The 18038-nt window shown below is 39.9% G+C and overlaps 1 protein-coding gene across 1 annotated transcript; it reads right to left on the minus strand.

Moving 5' to 3' along the window:
* Positions 1-9417: 9417 nt before the first annotated feature.
* On the minus strand, positions 9418-10421 carry LOC130721264 (NDR1/HIN1-like protein 3). Its single transcript, XM_057572030.1, has one exon. It carries the CDS (start codon positions 10300-10302, stop codon positions 9565-9567), a length of 738 nt encoding a protein of 245 aa, XP_057428013.1. The 5' UTR covers positions 10303-10421; the 3' UTR covers positions 9418-9564.
* Between the last annotated feature and the right edge of the window lie 7617 nt (positions 10422-18038).

The following is an 18038-nucleotide window of genomic DNA, read 5'->3' on the forward strand; positions in this document are numbered from 1 at the left end:
ATGACCTGTTTCAGATGTGGGGAGCCGGGGCATTATGCTAATGCTTGTCCCGACAAGAGGCCCAAGTGCTTTAATTGTAACAAAATGGGGCATAATGCTGGTCAGTGCAGAGCACCCAAGACGGAGTCAACCGTGAACACTGCTCGTGGAAAGCGTCCTGCTGCTAAAGCAAGAGTTTACACCATGGACGGTGAGAGAGCTGAGGGGTTTGCCAGAGGAGAGCGCAAGAACGATGGTAACTTTCTAACCATTCTTTCTCATTTCAGTACAATATATTCCATTACTCTCGTAGCGTGTGCAAACACACCTAACTTATTTATACTGTCTAAGCTTCGACCTTATAGTTATTACGCCTATTAATACCTTATTTGACCGTAGCTAGTATTTTAGCTATAAAAGTTATACGAGGTTTAGAATGACACGCTAAGCTTAGAAAGTAGTCTTCTACCGATGCGTTTAAAAGGAAGCTAGAAGCTGAAGAATGAATCTCATAGAGATTTCTTATGGATAGTATACGTATGATGTCGAGGGCGTGTAGTTCCGTAGCGGAATCGTTGAGGATGAGATGTCAGGATAATTGTGACTATTGGATGATAGGAACTCATTGACTGTTCCAGTGGTTTTTTTTTCTAAATTTCACCTTCGATGTATTGGCTTGATCAACTTAATATTGAGGGGGTGATATTCGGAATCAGAGCTGGCTATGGACTTTGATAGAAGGATTGGTAAGATTAATTTGAATTGATCGAGGATTAGTCGGATTTGGGAGGAAAGTTCGTGTTAAGTAATTGATTTTCTTTGGGAAGGAGTTGTCGTTGTAAGAGATGAATATTCTTTTAGGAAATGTTGGAGAGCTACAGAGCATCAGGGATCCAAACTTGGAAAAGGTTTAGGTTTTAAGTCTATTAATTCTTGTCATAAGTGTATAGGACTTGAAGTTTGTCATAATTTGATTGGGAGATTAAGAAGTTTATCGACAAGATGGTAATCAAGTTACAAGAAGGAGAGTGTTAGTATTAAGATGAACACTTGAGGTGGTCATATCAGGACCAGTCGCTTAAAGTCTAAGAGTGAATGAAACTTGTTATGGATTTTGGTGATGCGAGCTAGAGATTAGCGAGTGAATTTTTCTAGGTGGAATGAGAATCTTAGGGTAAAGATTGACTTCAGAAGCTGGAGATCATATTCGAGTAAGAGTGTTTTAGTGAAAATTATTTGGAATAAAGACACGGACGGTGTTATGTGAGAGTTAGAGGAAAAGATCAAGGAATAATATCCAGAACTATTACTGACCCTTAAGTTTCGAGGACGAAACTTTCTTTTTGGAGGGTAGTAATGTAAGACCCAAGATTTTAAGCTTAGAATAAGTGGAAGAGATTTCCATTTACGATTAGGGTTGATGTAATGTGAAGGGAAACCTGAACGAAAGTTTATTAAATGAAATATATTTATGAAGGGGAAAGTTCAGGAAAAGTTCAAGGATTGCATTATGATCGATAAAAGTTATAGCACGATCGTTACACGCTTAAACCTAGGTCAGAAACCCTAGTATATAGCTAATTTTCACTTTTAGGCACGATGGCAGTTAATTCCAAAAATCTTCAGAGAAATGTTAGAACTTCTCTTTTTCCATATATCACGATCGTCTCGAGGCGAAACTCTAGGATCTACGAACGTCCGATTCCAATCATCGGAAGTTTGCCGAAACCGAATCCCTGGTATTTCAAAACCCTAGAATCACCCGACTATGGGGACTTTATCTATTCAGAGCTTCAAATGGATATTCTACACGTGTACACCCATTTCTCTTGATGATTTCAATCTTTCTTCAGAAGGAAGTTTTCCATTCCGACATTCGAGGCAAAAAGCAACTTATCGGGTAAAATAGTTTTACACCGACTTTGCACCGACTTTGCATTAGTTGCCAAAAATACAAGGAGACATCTTCTTAGCTTAGGAATTCCTTTGCCAAAACCTATCTTAGAATTCATGGAGAATGTCGCCGGAAAAATCAGATTCGCGAAACTTTCATTTTCCCGCGAATTTCCAACCTTTATATATAGCAAAGAAAGGAAGAAAAACTCAAATTTTCCTCCATTTTCTCTCCTCAAATCCGCGAGCTCATCCAAGGAAGAAGGAAGAAGAGTTTTTGTTCAAACCTTGCTTGATCGTTGATTAATCAGTTGCTGCTTCAAGGTTTCGAGGTATAGTCGCTAATCCTTACCTCTGATCGCTTTTTCCATAGCTTTTCTGTAGAGTTTTCTGAGTGGATAGTTTATGGGTTTTTGCAAAACTATCCTGAATCTTTCATTTCTGATTCTAAACCTCTTCTATATGTGCCCAAGATCACTTCTGCCGGATTAGATTTTCCGTTATGTCGCCGGAATTCCGCCGGAATCAATTTGAGCCTAAAATACCCATTTATGTAGTTTTTGAGTAAAGTTCCAATCTTTAGGCTGAAAACTATCGCCTTAGCTTAGTGCTAGTAGGATTAGTTGTCATAAACGTCGTTGGTGACGTCCCTGCAAAATTTTATTTTTGGGATTTCAGTTTTGAAATTTCTAAGTTAAAAATCATGACCAAAATACCCCTGCGACAGTTTTTGATCCGATAATTTTTCCGAGTTCAGAATACCCTTAGTTACGGCTTATGAAAGCATAGGAACCAAGTTTGATCGAAGAAAAATCGAGCCCCATAATTGTGTAAAGTGGCCGAGCCTATTAGAGGGGGAGGAGGAAAATTTCCTTTTCCGAAAACTTGTCTTTCGCGCTAGATTATCGTACCTTAGAGTATAGATTACTTCGTGTAACCTTAGTAAGTATCGATAGCTTAGTTTTCGATAGATTCTGATAGTTTTCTGTGACTTTGCTTTAAAGGAACTTTTGAGGAATTTCCTGAGGAGCAACGCTTTGCTTGTGAGGAAGAGTTAGAAGATAATCCTAGAGAATCTGCAGGTGAGGGCTTCTCACTGAATCTCTAGTTAATGCTTAGGGTCGATGTTTCGACATTGTTTACTGTTTATGCACTGAGATTGTGTGTGATTGAAAATGTTTTCTGAGGCTTCGGCTGACAATGTAGATGATTCATCTACTGAATGTTTTTGAAGATTTACTTACATGTTTTGTGCTATGTGGGTAATCTAGGATGTGTGGTGCATGCTTTATATGCTAAGTGCTAAGTGTTAATGTTGAGATTTCTTGATATATGACATGTTGTTGATTGTGATGATTTAAATATGCTTTAACTGGAATCTGAGATTCTGAATGGTGAGAATAGCGGGCAGGTCATGCCGATTTTATTTTGAGAGTTTTGAGAAAGTTTGATAGGACGAACGAGGTTCGGGCCTTGATTTTGTTTTAGTGCATCGAGACATCCTCTAGAAGCGACTTGGGATTGGGAGATCCTGCAAATGTATAAGACTTGCGATAAGACAAAATGGAATCTATTTTATAAAGAAAATTCATAAGACCTTAAATAACCTCAAAATCTTTAAGTAAGGATAACAACCTCGAAGGAAGGCATTGGAAGTCAAATCATGGTTTTGGAAAAGCGAGGAGTGTCGTCGGATCCAAGTGTTGAGGAGTTTGGTAAGTTCTGAGTATGTTTGTACTCCTTCGCTCGTTGAGCAGTTTGTTAGCCATCCAAGGGATGAGCCGAGAAGCTTCACTGAGGCGTGAGACCTTGTGAATGCGTGATACTCCACTGAGGCGTGAGACCTTGTGGAAAGCATGGATCTTCACTGAGGCGTGAGACCTCGTGAACAGCATGAAGCTTCACTGAGGCGTGAGACCTTGTGAATGCGGGATACTCCACTGAGGCGTGAGACCTTGTGAATGCGGGATACTCCACTGAGGCGTGAGACCTTGTGGAAAACATGGAACTCCACTGAGGCGTGAGACCTTGTGAGAGCATGAAACTTCACTGAAGCGTGAGACTTCGTGCAAGTGTGTAAATTCACTGAGGCGAGAGACCTTGTGAAAGCATAAAACTTCACTGAAGCGTGAGACTTTGTGAAGGTGTGAGACTCCACTGAAGCGTGAGACTTCGTGAGAGCATTGATGACTCGAAGAGTTATCGTGAGTGGTTGCACTCATTTTATGATTATTGTATTTTGTCGCAGAATCGACTTTTACCTTAGGGTAAGCTTTTAGAGACATTAATTTACCTAGAACACGTGGCGACGTGTCGAGTGAGGTCGGAGACGTTGTTTGGCTAATCACATTGCACTCATGCATACATAGGAGGTTAATACACGGCGTGATACCGGACCTCGGTGAATTGGAGGTTAATACACGGCGTGATACCGGACCTCGGTGAAATGGGAGGTTAATACACGGCGTGATACCGGACCTCGGTGGATTGGAGGTTAATACACGGCGTGATACCGGACCTCGGTGGATTCCAAAATGGTCATAAGACCCGGATTTCCGCGTAAGAGCGCTATTAGGCGACTCTTAGTAGCAGATCTGGCTACCGTTGTTGTTGGAGTAAGAGGCATCACGGGCCGAAATGGCACCACCGTGGCTGGTGAAGGGCTGATCCGATGATGTCCATCCGTTCCGGATTGCATATTGGTTGACTGGGTTAACCTGCATATCATTTCATGCAACATGCATACTGACATAGTTGATGAGTGTGTTTGATACTTGTTAGTTCTACTTGATGCATGTTAACTGTGATTTACAGTCGTTATATTCTTTGTGGAAATATGCAACCCTAGGACGTTATCCCTAGTTATAAGCCTAAGTGGCTATTATCTTATTTATATTTATTGGTGCTATTATTTACATAATTCTTTGGAGTTGACCCTCGCGTCTTCTGTGTGTGCTTTGGCGAACAAACGCCCTTTGTCAGATGTCTTTGGCGGGCTGATTCATGATGGTTCATCCTTCGGGAGGAACTAGGGTTGAGATGCGGGAACTAGAGCGTATCGCGGTAGCGAGAGGAGGACGGATGGTGTACATAGACTAGGTCGTTCTGGATTCAGATTCGGGCGACGATCATGCTAGCATGTAGGTTTTAGTGCTGGTGTGAGCTCCTCGAGATGGGATTAGTGTAGGAGTAGAGTCTTAGCTCTGAACATCATTTGTTTTCTTTGGGGACAGGGTAGTTTCCCACCTATAGCTTTTTGTGTGGTTCTTTACGAGAATCACAGAGAGTTGGTTGGACTTAGGAGGTCTTGCTTCAGGCCGATGGGCTAGCTTATTCTCAGTTTGGAGGGATAGTGTTGCGGACACTTACCTTTAGATTTGGTTTGTACATTTTGCCTTCGGGCGTTACACTTTTCTTTCCGTCACTGGAGGTTTACTCGTGACGAGGTTACTTACAGCGGAGGCTGTTTATATATTGTATATTAGCTCTATTGCTTTTCGCTTTTGGGTTTTATTTAATTCAGTCTTGTCTTAGTTATTATCGAAAAAAAAAAATATTCACGTTTTTCCGCATTAAGTTTATTTTGGTTACTAAAGTGACGCCACCGAAATCGGGGTGTTACAATAACGGGTAGTTATGCCAGACTCCTGACGAGTCTTTGGATAAAGTTTGATGGGACGGACCGAGGTTCGTACCCTATTATTGTTTTATGGATCGAGACCTTCTCAAAGGAAAATTGAGTTTGAAAATGAGATTGGAAAAACCCCATTTGAATTCACGTAAGAACTTGGGTTGTTCTGTCTAAGGCAAGAAGGGCTTTTAATGAGGCATTGTGCCCGACCAGCTTACCTGGGAACTTCTCGGGCCATTACTTGGGTGATGATGGACCTTTTTGTTTTGAGACCTTCTCCAGGGAATCGTTGGAATTATGGGATCTTTGAAACTAATAGGATTAAAGATGAAACTTAAACAATTTCATAATGAACCTTCATAATGTATTAAACAACCTCTGAACCTTTAAATAACGATAACAATCTCGAATGAAAGCTTAGGGTTTGAATATTAGTTTTGGAAAAAGAGAAGTGTCGTCAAATCCAAGTTTTGGGGAAACTAATAAGTTTCTGAGTATGTTAATACTCTTTTGCTCGAGGAGCAGTTTTGTTGTTTGGCTATCTAAAAGAAAAGCCGGGAAACGGGTAGTTTCCGAGTATGTTGATACTCTTTGCTCGCTGAGCAGTTTTTGACCATCGGATGGAGATGAGTCGTTGTGACGAGAAGTCACTGAATGCGAGCAGCATTCTCTCTAATCGTTGATGAGTTGTTTTGCCATCGAGATGGTGAGCCAGGGTAACTTGAAAGGTCACTGAGTGCGAGATGCATCCTTTTGCTCGTGGAGCAGTTTGGTTGGCCATCGAGACGGTGAGCCAAAGTGACTAGGAAAGTTACCAAGTGCGACTAGCTCTTCCTTGTTTACCTTAGGGTATTCTAGAGACAATGTACTCTAGCTAGAAACGCGTACCTTGGTGAGGACGTTTCGTTGTTTGGCTAACCATATTGCATTCATGCATACATTTCTTGGAAAGTGTGCTGCTTTCCGAAGGACGATCTCAGATCGGACTTCATCGGAGCGAGATGCTTCATAAAAGCGAGATGCTTTAGCGGAGCGAGATGCTTGGCTTGTCCCATCCATCGAGATGGTGACATTTTATCCGGATCATCTTTTGAGCATGACATAGCATTGGCACACCATGCACTTAACTATATTTGTTGATATATTGCTTATCGAGTTTTTGTGATATAACTTATTGAATTGTTGAGATATTGAATATTGAATTGTTATTAGAAATCTGATAACATGTTATGTATATACCTTAGGGTAGAAGATACAGAACTTATATGTATATATACAACCTATATATATATATATATATATACCCCTTTATTCATCACATGTTGCTTGTATTATCTATTATATTCTGTGAGTTGACCCTAGTGCCTTGTCTTTGGTTGTATGTTTGTGTTTGGGCGGTCGGCCTGCTGCCAAACGTCCAACAACTGATTCAAGATGGTTCGTCGTTCGGGGAGGACCCTGAGCGAAATGACTACTACTGAGCCTTCGACGTGGACCCATACTTCATGCATGATCGGATGAGGGTCGATGTTAGGAGTGTAGTATATGGGGGATTGTTTTCACAGCTCTGATTGTCATTTCTCATTTTGGGGCAGGGTAGGTCCCCGACTATTAGCTTTTGTGTGGTTCTCTTCCAGGAGGATCACAGGGAGTTTGTCGGGCATAGGAAGTCATTCGAAGGCCGTTTGGGGCTGACTTATCTTCTTGAAAACTGTATTCATAAAACTCATGGCTCTGACCATGGGATGTACTTATTCGCCTGCGGGCACTATCTCCAATTACTTTATGTTTATTATCTTTGGGTTGAGTCTTCATTATGTTAAGTCTTCTATTTGAAAAGAAAACAAAAAAAAATATTTACGCATTTTCCGCACTATTGATTTAAAGTCACTAAAGTGGCACCACCGAAATCGGGGTGTTACATATCGTACCATAGTGGAATGACAAATATCTATCTTATTAAGGTTGTTCCAATTCGACTAGCATTTTAAAATGTTCAAATATAACCCAACACATAAAAAATCAATAATCCACCAAAATATGTTTAATTATTTATCATTTCTACTTAGTTACTTAGAGCTCCATGAATATTTGTTATAAATTGTGAAGATAAGACTATTCATTTACTTTTAATTAAGATATCATTTTTATTTTTATGTTACTTTTAAGAAAAGTTGGGTCAAACACACTTGATAATAAGTGTGGACACCTAATTTTGTCCTACCTTAATAATTAATTTAATATAACACAAAGTAGAAAAATTATTACTCAAAATTATATTAATAATAATTAATTAAAATTTTCAGAATTTATAATGACTAACAAATAGCTTTTAAATAAAAAGTAGCTTTTAAGTTATAAAAAATAAAATAAAAACTAACAAAGAACTTTTACTTTTTTATAAAAGCTCTTATTTTTCACTTTTACTTAAAAGTAACGGTTAAGAAAGAAAAAAAAAGTCTGGTCAAACACTACCTAAATTAGAAAACTAGCACGCTACCGGATTAAGACTCTTCTTTCCTCCTCTTGGGTAAATTGTGTGGGAATCGAACTCAATAGCTTTTCTAGCACACTCAATCTGCATCGCTAATAAGTCTACCTTTCGTAGTACTAAAATATGTTATTGAAAACATAATAGTATATAATCTTAATTTTATAAATATTAATTTAAACAATACTTGATTACATTTGAATTTTTATCTTAAAAGCAAGTTTTTGATAAAAAAGATTTTGAACCAACCTTTTTTTTTAAGGGAGAGTACGAATTTAATTAACTTGAAAAAGAACCATCAATAAAGATAGCGTGATCAACATCAACCAAGGGATTGTCCCCGAAAGTTAGCTCAAGTGGTAAGAGTTAGACGGCATAAGGGTCGGGAAGGGGAAGGTTTAGGGTTCGAATCCTGAAAGAAAAATTTGAAGGATTTTCTAACTTACTAACAAGTAACAACTAACCATTAATATTTGCCTAAAAAAAATCAACCAAGGGATTATCCCACCACGTATGAGAAGGAAAACCAGTCATGAATAGTTGGGGAATTTTTCACCGGACATGCAAGGTTCTCTAAAGCTTTGATTACCATGTATGAAGTGGTATACATGTGTTCTACTATCTAAAAAAATGGTAACATTTCAAAAATATACAATCAAGTCAAAAATGAGAATCAATTCTTGCTAAAAACTTGGCTTAATCCTCAAATTAGTCCCTGTCTTTGTCTCGCCGTCTGAACCAGGTCCCTGATCGGAATAATTTGTGGAATCAATCCCTATCTTACAAAAACGTATGGAGCCAGTCCTCGCCGGAGCCTGGAGCTCTGGCGAGTGATGAGGTAGCATGCTGACTGTGTTAATTTGGCTTACGTGGAATTTAAAATAAAAATAAAAATTACACATGAAAATAAAAAAAACCCAAAATTAATTAGAAAACCCAATTTCCCACCATAAATTGATTAAAGTAAAAAACACAAATTCATTAAGCAAAGCCCTCCCCATGATTCTTCTCGAAGTCAACTTAACATCGAAATCAGAGGCAAGCAACTTAAAGAAACAATCAAAACGTCAAAAAAACTTTAAAAACAATCTAAGCTTCTTTTGAACCGGAGAAGCAAGCACCAACATGTTAGTGCTACTGATAGGGAAAACAAATAGAGAATGATAATTGCTACACACATTGCTAAATTACAAAAAAAAAAAAAAAAAAAAAAAAAAAAATTAACTTCCCCAAATATATAATGCCCTAATATCGATATAATGAATAAAAAACATCTCCAAACTAACAAAGGTAGGGATTTGAACCTTCAACATATGAAACATGAATGTTAAATCCGAAACTTATACTCAGTCGTGCGAACCCACACAAGAATGCCATAATAATTTGAAATTGAGATCAACATATCCTAATAGCAACATGAATATAAAATAACAAAATTCATAAAATCCATCCACCAAGGATCAAACAAATATCATAAAAAAAATTAAAAATCACCTAAAAGGCAATGTAGGTCAAGATCATGAAAAAAATAACAAAAAATAAAATTGCGGTGTGATACAGCAGACTAGATCTAATGTATCCACCATTCGCAGCCAGTAGCCTGAAATCCAGCCCCAGAAACGGTTCCATTCCGTGATTTCAGAGGCACATGCAACTCACAACGAACCTTGGGAGTAACCTTCCCAGTCTTGAACAAACCCAATTTGAATCTAACTTTCAGCAACAGCTTCACATTGATGCGGTAAATCTCAGATCCCTGATCCTCATTCAGCTTCTTCCCCTGTTCCTCGCTGAACGGCACCACTTGCTGACCCTTGAACACAGGGCTGAGCACGGTGGTGTTCTTTTTGTGTTGGAAGAAGTTCCCGAGGTTTTGTGAAGCGAATCGCGCGTCGTGGTAAAACGCCGTCGTTTCGATGGAGTCGTAGTAGAGGCCGACTCTGCTGTTAGGGTTTCGGACGGTGATGTTGAGGGCGAGATTGTAGTGGAGAGTGTTGTTGGTGTAGGTGAATTCAGTGAGTGAGGCTTCGGTGACGCGGAATTTGACGACGTTGGGGCGGACGATTAGCCAGAAGAGGAAGCCGGCGACGGCGGCGATGATGATGATGGTGGTGAGGATCTTGCAGATGAGGCCGAGGATGCAGTTGGCGATGCAGCCGCAGCAGCAGCGGAAGCAGCCGCAGAAGCAGGAGCAGAGGCCGCAGCCGCCTCCGCCGTTGTCGTTGTGGGTTGGGCGGTGGTGGGATTTCTGTTGCGGCGGCGGAATGGAGGGGCCGTAGTAGGCGCCGTTGAGTTGGGGTTGTGCCATGGATTTCGAATTTTGAATGAGTTGGTAAAGTGAGTGAGTGGTTATTTATTGAAGATTAAGATAAAAGAAAAAAGTAAGTGAGTTTGTTGTTACGTTATTGGATAGTGGAGAGTGCGGGCCTGCGAGGTGGGCTGTAACCAACTGATAACTACATATGGCAAACAAGGAAAGGAAGTACTTGTGAAGTAATGGAAATTTGAAATAGCGCGTGATGTTGATAGGAAAGGATAATGTTATCTAGGGCTGCACATGGGTTGAGTTGGATCAAAACTGTTTGGGTTGAGTTGGGTTGGATTTTGTGAATTTTCACCCACGAATCCGAACCAACCCAATCCGACAATCTTCGGGTTGGTTTGGATGGATTAATCGGATCGTTATATTAAAATAAAAATAAATCTGAAATATTGAAAAATATTAAAAAAACAAATATTTTTAAGTCTCTAACATGCGATTACATCATAAGTTCATAACCAAGGATAATAAAACTGGACCGGTGACCAAACCGGTGAGGGCACTGATTCACGGTTCATTGGTTCAACCGTAGTTGAACTGTGGTCCAACCGGTATAGCCGCTATAAATTAAATAATATCATTTTAAAATAAATATATAAGGTAATATTGAATAAAAACAATATCCATAACTTCATACTACCAGTTAAAAAATGAACTTCATAATACAAATCAATCCACAATCGAAATACTAGGTTTAAAACAACACTACTGAATCAATATTTAACTTTCCAACCACAACAACTAATGTGGTTGGAGATAGGTGCAGCAAAAGCGTCAAAAAAAAGGTGCAGCCCAATAAATTGCTCTCACATCTAATAAAAAAGGCCCATATGTTCTAAAAGATACAACAAAACCCTAATGCCCATTATTTCTAATTTCAAGTGTTAACCGCTACGGTGCTACCTAACACTTTGCTGCAGCCACAAAACACAGTAAAGGTAACCATCTCACACCCAAATCATGAAAGAGAGAAAAGATGGAAAACAGAGATTCACGAGAATGACTTCTAAATCTGAGAGAGAAAAGTGAACAACATAGATATCAACCTTCTCTTACCTTTTGGGTTCTTCTTGCACAAGATTTTGCTTTATACTTTCAGAGATCTGTATACCATCTTCTTCCCGTTCTTTTTATTTGTGCCTCTGCTGAGTTTATCGTGCAAAAAAGTCTGAAAAAAGCATATTATTTCCTGAACCGCCCAAACCGCCGGTTTTGGCTCGGTTGGCCGGTTTTTTGCCGGTTTGCCCGGTTGTCCACCAGTTTTCAAGATGTCCGGTTCCCGGTTACAACGGTCAAACCGGTCAGTCCGATCCGGTTTTAATAACCATGTTCATAACTACCGTGTACAGACATCTATACAACAGCACATAACTAAACATGTACTTCAAGTTTTTAAATATGACAAGTAATTACAAACAAATTAGGCTTCAAGTCTCCTAAAAATCACTCAAATGGTAGGGCTCCATGTCTCCATTGTAACACCCCGATTTCAGTGGCGTCACTTTAGTAACCAAAAAGAAACTTAAAGCGGAAAAACGTGAATATTTTTTTTTTGATGATAAAATTAAAGACTAAAAGAAATGAAACTCAACAACAAAAGAAAACAGAACTAATATAAAATAATATTTACAGCCCCCGCTGTAAGAAACAAACCACGTCACGAGTATCCTCCAGTGACGGGAAGTAGTAGAATGTAACGCCCGTAGGCAATATGTACAATCCAAAGGAAAAGTTAAGTGTCCGCAACACCATCCCTCAAAAATGAGAATAAGTTAGCCCAAACGGCCTAAAACAAGACCCCCTAGTCCAACCAACTCTCTGTGATTTCCGTAGAGAAACCACACAAAAAGCTATCGGCAGGAAACTACCCTGTCCCCAAATAGAAACGTGACGGTCAGAGCTAAGACTCTACTCCTACACTAATCCTGTCACGAGGAGCCCACACCAGCACTCAATCCTACATGCTAGCGTGATCGTCGTCCGAATCTGAATCCAGAACGACCAAGTCTATGTACACCATCCTACCTCCTCTCGCTATCCCAATGCGCTCCTGTACTGGCCTCACGGGCTTAGGGCCCGAGCCAAAATCATCGATGACAGCAACCGTGGGTGAGCTGGACTCCGCAGAAGTCCCTCCCACAGGCTCCTCCTCTGAGGGGTCCTCATCATCAGAAGATGACGGTGGTGGTGGTGCTCCCACTCCTGGTCCGCAGTGCACGCCGGGTGGCAAGTTGAAACTCACAGTGTACCTCCTCAGCACTCCCTCCGTCAGGTGTCCCAGTCGGTCGACGCGGTCCTCCATAATCCTCCCCGAATAAGTCGCACGGTGGCCAGCGGGGTCGACCACCCATGAACCGGGGTCATCCTGGTCCAGCATCTCAAACCGGGTCCCCCCCGAAGGGTGGACCATCGTAAACCAGTCCGCCATGGACATCTGACAATGGGTGTAGTCCGCCAAAGCACACACAGAAGACGCGAGGGTCAACTCCAAAGAATTATGTAAATAATAAATCCAATAGGTAAAGATAAGGAGTAGCCACTTAGGCTTATAAGTTAGAGATAGCATCCTAGAGTTGTATATTTCACGATGAAGATAAAAGACGATAATAACAATTAGCATGCATCAAATAGGTTTAACAAGTATCAATCACACTCAGCGACTAAGTTAGTATGCATGTTGCGTGAAATGCAATGCCGGTTGACAAGATGCATTCCAAAAGGATGGGCATCAACGAGTCAGCCCTAGCACCAGCCACGGTGGGACCATTTCTGCTCACATGTCTCTTATACCACACAAAGTGTAGTCAGATCAGCAGTGAACCCGAAGGTCTGCCATTTCCTTCTGCTACTAAGAATCACTGCAGTGTTCTTATATGGAAATCCGGGTCTTATGACCATTTTGGAATCCACCGAGGTCCGGTATCACGCCGTGTATTAACCTCAAAATGAGTGCATGAATGCAAAGTGATTAGCCAAACAACGTCTCCGACCTCACTCGACACGTCGCCACGTGTGCTAGCTAACTTATTGTCTCTAAAAAGAATACCCTAAGGTGAATGTCGATTCTGCGGCAAAATACAATTAATCATAAAAAGAGTGCAATCACTCACGATAACTCTTCGAGTCATCAATGCTTTCACGAAGTCTCACGCTTCAGTGAAGTCTTATACAATCACGAAGTCTCACACTTCATTGAAGTTTTATGCTTTCACGAGGTCTCACGCCTCAGTGAATTTACACACTTGCACGAAGTCTCACGCTTCAGTGAAGTTCCATGTTTTTCACGAGGTCTCACGCCTCAGTGAAGATCCATGCTTTTCACGAGGTCTCACGCCTCAGTGAAGCTTCTCGGCTCATCCCTTGGATGGCTAAACAAACTGCTCAAAGAGCGAAGGAGTATCGACATACTCAGGAACTTACAATTTCCCCAAAACTTGGATTAGACGACACTTCTCATTTTCCAAAACTAATATTCAATCCTAAGCTTGCATCCGAGATTATTATCTTTATTTTAAAGGTTTAGAGGTTGTTTAATATCTTATGAGTTTTCCTTGTAAAAATAGTTTCCATTTAGTCTTATCGTAATTCCTATGAGTTTCAAAGATCCCATAATCCCAAGTAATTCCCAGAGAATGTCTCGATCCACTAAAACAATAACAAGGCCCGAACTTCGTTCGTCCCGTCAAACTTTCTCAAAAAAAACCTCATAAAAGTTTGGCATGACTTGCCCGTTATCCTCACTCTCCAGCACCACAGATATATGTGTAATAGCATAGTTAAATTAGCACAGTCCAACAATCATGGCTCATATATCAACACATCCTAGATTAACCACGTAGCACTTAGCATATAGAGCAGATATCACACATCCTAGATTAACCATTTAGCACATAGCATGTGATTCAAACTCAAAAACAGTCAGTAGATGAATAATCATCATTGTCAGCCGAAGCCTCAGAAAACATTTTCCCAGTCAAACACAAACAAGTGCATAAACAGTAAAACAAGTCGAATGCGTCGACACCTAAAGCATTAGCTAATAGTTCAGTGAGTAGCCCTCACCTGTAGCTCCTCCAGGGTTCTCCTCAAACGCTCCTTCACAATTCACGCCTTGTTCTTCGGGAAATTCCTCAAAAGAACCTTTAGAGCAAAAACCACAGAATTCCATCATAATTAGTCAGAAACTCAGCAATCAATACTTACTAAGGTTACACGACGTAGCATATACTCCGAGGTACGATAATCTAACGAAATCGGACAAGTTTTCGAAAAAGAAATTTTCTTCCTCCCCTAGGGTAGCTCACGGCCACACACAACAATTGTGTGCGCCGACTTTTCTTCGATCAAACCTGGTTCCTAGGTTATTATTAGTCGTAACTAAGGTGAATCTAAACTCGGAAAAATTATCGGATCGAAAACTGTCGCATGGGTATTTTGGTCAATATTTTTAGCTCAGAATTTCAAAATTGAAATTTGGAAAAACAAATTGGATGGGGACGTCAACAACGACGTTTATGACAACTAATCCTACTAGCACTAAGCTAAGTCGATAGTTTTCAGCTTAAATGATGAATCTTTGCCTAAAAATGAGTATTTCCTATAGAAATGAATTTCGGCGGCATTTCGGCGACATTCGGCAAAATGTAATCCGCTACAAGTACTCTTGGGCACGTAGGGAAGAGGTTTAGACACTAAAATCAAGCTATTTGGACAGTTTTACAAAAAAGCTCCAAACTTTGAGCACAGAAAGACATAGAAGAAAACGACAGAATTGACGATCAGAAGTGAGGGATAGTATCTATACCTCGTAGTCTTCAAGTAGCAACGAACTGTGAAGCAATCGGGCAAGAAGCGGCGAAAATCTTCTTCTCCTCCTCCTCCTATGTGCTCGCGGGTTTGGGAAAGAAAATGGGTAAGTTTTGTGAAAAATTCTCATTTTCTTGCTATTTATAGGTTTTGGAAAATGCGGAAAAATGAAAATTTCGCGATTCCGATTTTTCCTACGTATTCCTCGGGGAATTCTAAGATATGTTCTGGCGACAGAATTCCAAAACTCAAAAGAGGTTTCTTGGAATTAAGGTAAACGATTCAAAGTCGGTGTAAATCTATTTTACCCGAAAAAACTACTTTTTGCAGTGAATGTCGGAAGAGAAAACTTTCTTCTGAAGAAAGATTGGAAACATCAAGAGAAATGGGTGTACGTGTGTGGAATCTTCATTTGAAGCTCCGAATAGAAAAAGTCTTCATCAACCGTTCATTTTAGGTTTCTTGAACTATCAGTGATTCGGTTTCGGCAAACTTCCGAGTATTGGAATTTGACGTTCGTACATTCCAGCGTTTCTTATCGAAATGCTTGTTTATAGACGAATAAGAGAAGTTCTAACATTTCTCTGAAGATTTTTGGAATTAGTTTCCATCGTGTCTTAAAGTGTAAATTAGCTATTTACTAGCGTTCTTGACCTAGGTTTAAGCGAATACTAATCGTGCTATAACTTTTATCGATTTTGATACAATCCTTAGACTTTTCCTGAACTTTCTCCTTCATAAAATTTATTTCATTCAATAAACTCTTGTTCAGGTTTCCCTTCACGATACATCAAACCTAATCGTGAATAGCAATTTTATTCACTTATCCTAAACTTAAAAACTTGGGTCTTACATCCATAAATTACATACCCTAGTAGTAGGTTAGGTAAAAATTAAAATTATTAAAAATATATATTAAATAATATATTATTATTACATGATTGGATTTCGGGTTGGGTTGGATTGATTATTACAGAATCCGATATCTGATCCAAAGATGATTGGATCGTAATAAAATTCATCCGATTGACCCGTTTGTCCAATCCAACCTGCATTTTTACCATTGGATCGGATTGGGTTGAATAGATTTATTGGGTTGAACCGGCCCATGTGCACCCCTAATGTTATCTTCACACACACAAAGTAAACTACACATGGAATGAGATAAGAAGAGAGTAAAATATAAATAAATACTCCTACGTGATATATAGGGAAAAATAAATTAAGTAAGTAGAATTGATGATATTAATTGAGGAAAGAATTGCGGCTATATAAAGGATAATCTTCGCACTTGTTATGAATAGGATGAACATATGGGTCATGCCCATGTCTACCTCTTACTCTTTCTTCTCCTATCTACCATCACTTGCTTAGATTTTATTCATAACACGTTATCAGCACGAAACCGCTCATTGATCTCCTCAAGAATCAAGCAATTCTCATATCTTGAAGTATCAGAGTAATATTATATTCCTTTTACTCATCTTCTCCAAGTCTTTTTTATGAACGCTACCGGTCGGGAAGAACTTGTAATGCAATTTTTTTTCTGAATTCTGAAGATTCATCAGAAGATCTGAAATTTATTTTTATCCTGAAGATTCATGAGAAGATCTGGAAGACAAATTTTTTATGAATCCTGAAGATTCATCAAAGGATTATAGCATAATATGAACTATACGTCCAGAAAAACCATAGTATAATGTACCCTAACTATGAATCCAGAAGATTCACAACACAAATAGAATATGGCTCCAAAAAAGAAAGAGACTTCATTTCTCTGCTATTTTTTTATGGCCTTTCATCATGGATATATTATACTGTATTTTTGTTTTTTATCTTCATCAACAATGTTAATCTCCAAATAAAAAATAAAAATAACATATTATGCTCTGATAAAGATAATAATTTCTCATAATTTTATTTCCTAAGAATAATAATTACTTTTTATTACCGCATATGTCTTTTAGGATCGTTATCTTTTGGTTATCAAAATATATATTGTTCTTGGAATGAACATTGAAGAGAGGTATAGTACCTAGAGGTGGAGGATTGAGTTAAGAGAGAATGAGAATGAGAGAGAGGGTGCTGAATTTCATGTGTTATTTCATCAAATGAGCCAAAAGTCCCTTATACTTGATAACTACCTCCTATTTATAGAGCTTGGGTACTACCTATTGGGCCAATTGGGCCTCCGAGGTCAAGGCCCATCTGAAGGTCAGGGCCCCGCCTCAGGGCGAGATACATGCTGGGCGTCGCCCCTCTAGGGGCTCGCCCAGTCCACTAGTCCACAAGACACCGAGCTCGAGGTATGAGAGCTAAGTGTGTCTTTTAAATGCTTTTACATATGTCTTACAGTACACCGGAATCCGTACTGCCAAAATGGCTTGAGAAAAGAGAAGTAAACTATATCGCCAACATGGCGTGAGTAAAAGGAAACTAGCATTTTCGGTTACCCAGTCCACTGACTTGACGAGCAATCCGAACGGGCAAGTCCACAAGTCCACAAGCGGCGAGAACGATTACTTCGTATTGGCGATAAGTTGGAGCAGGTGTATGATCGTTCGCCGGCGGGAAAGGTGGCAGGCATGGGTCATGTGCTGATCATTCAATCATTGACTGGCGGTAACCCCGGCGAGCGACTGAACTACGTTGTTGGTGTCACCCGTCAGGCGATGGTGTTTGATCCTTATAGTGGCGAGGCTTTTCGCGCTTTCCCTTATTTTAAAACCCTTTTAAATCTCTATCCGCCTCACGTGGCTGCCCCACGTGATGCGTCGGTTACATCAATTTTCCTCTTTCTCCGGAACCGTTACTTCCCCTTTCATAACCGTCCCATCGTGCGCAGTAACTCCCCGTTGCACGCGACCCACCTCCCCAAAAACATCATGACTTCCAACCTTCCACACGCGTCCAACACG

Source organism: Lotus japonicus, chromosome 5 (assembly GCF_012489685.1).
Source record: "Lotus japonicus ecotype B-129 chromosome 5, LjGifu_v1.2".
Lineage (NCBI taxonomy): Eukaryota > Viridiplantae > Streptophyta > Magnoliopsida > Fabales > Fabaceae > Lotus > Lotus japonicus.

What these genes read in the sequence shown, in the direction of transcription:
- LOC130721264 (XM_057572030.1), bottom strand. Translation starts at nt 10,302, where the DNA reads ATGGCACAACCCCAACTCAACGGCGCCTACTACGGCCCCTCCATTCCG.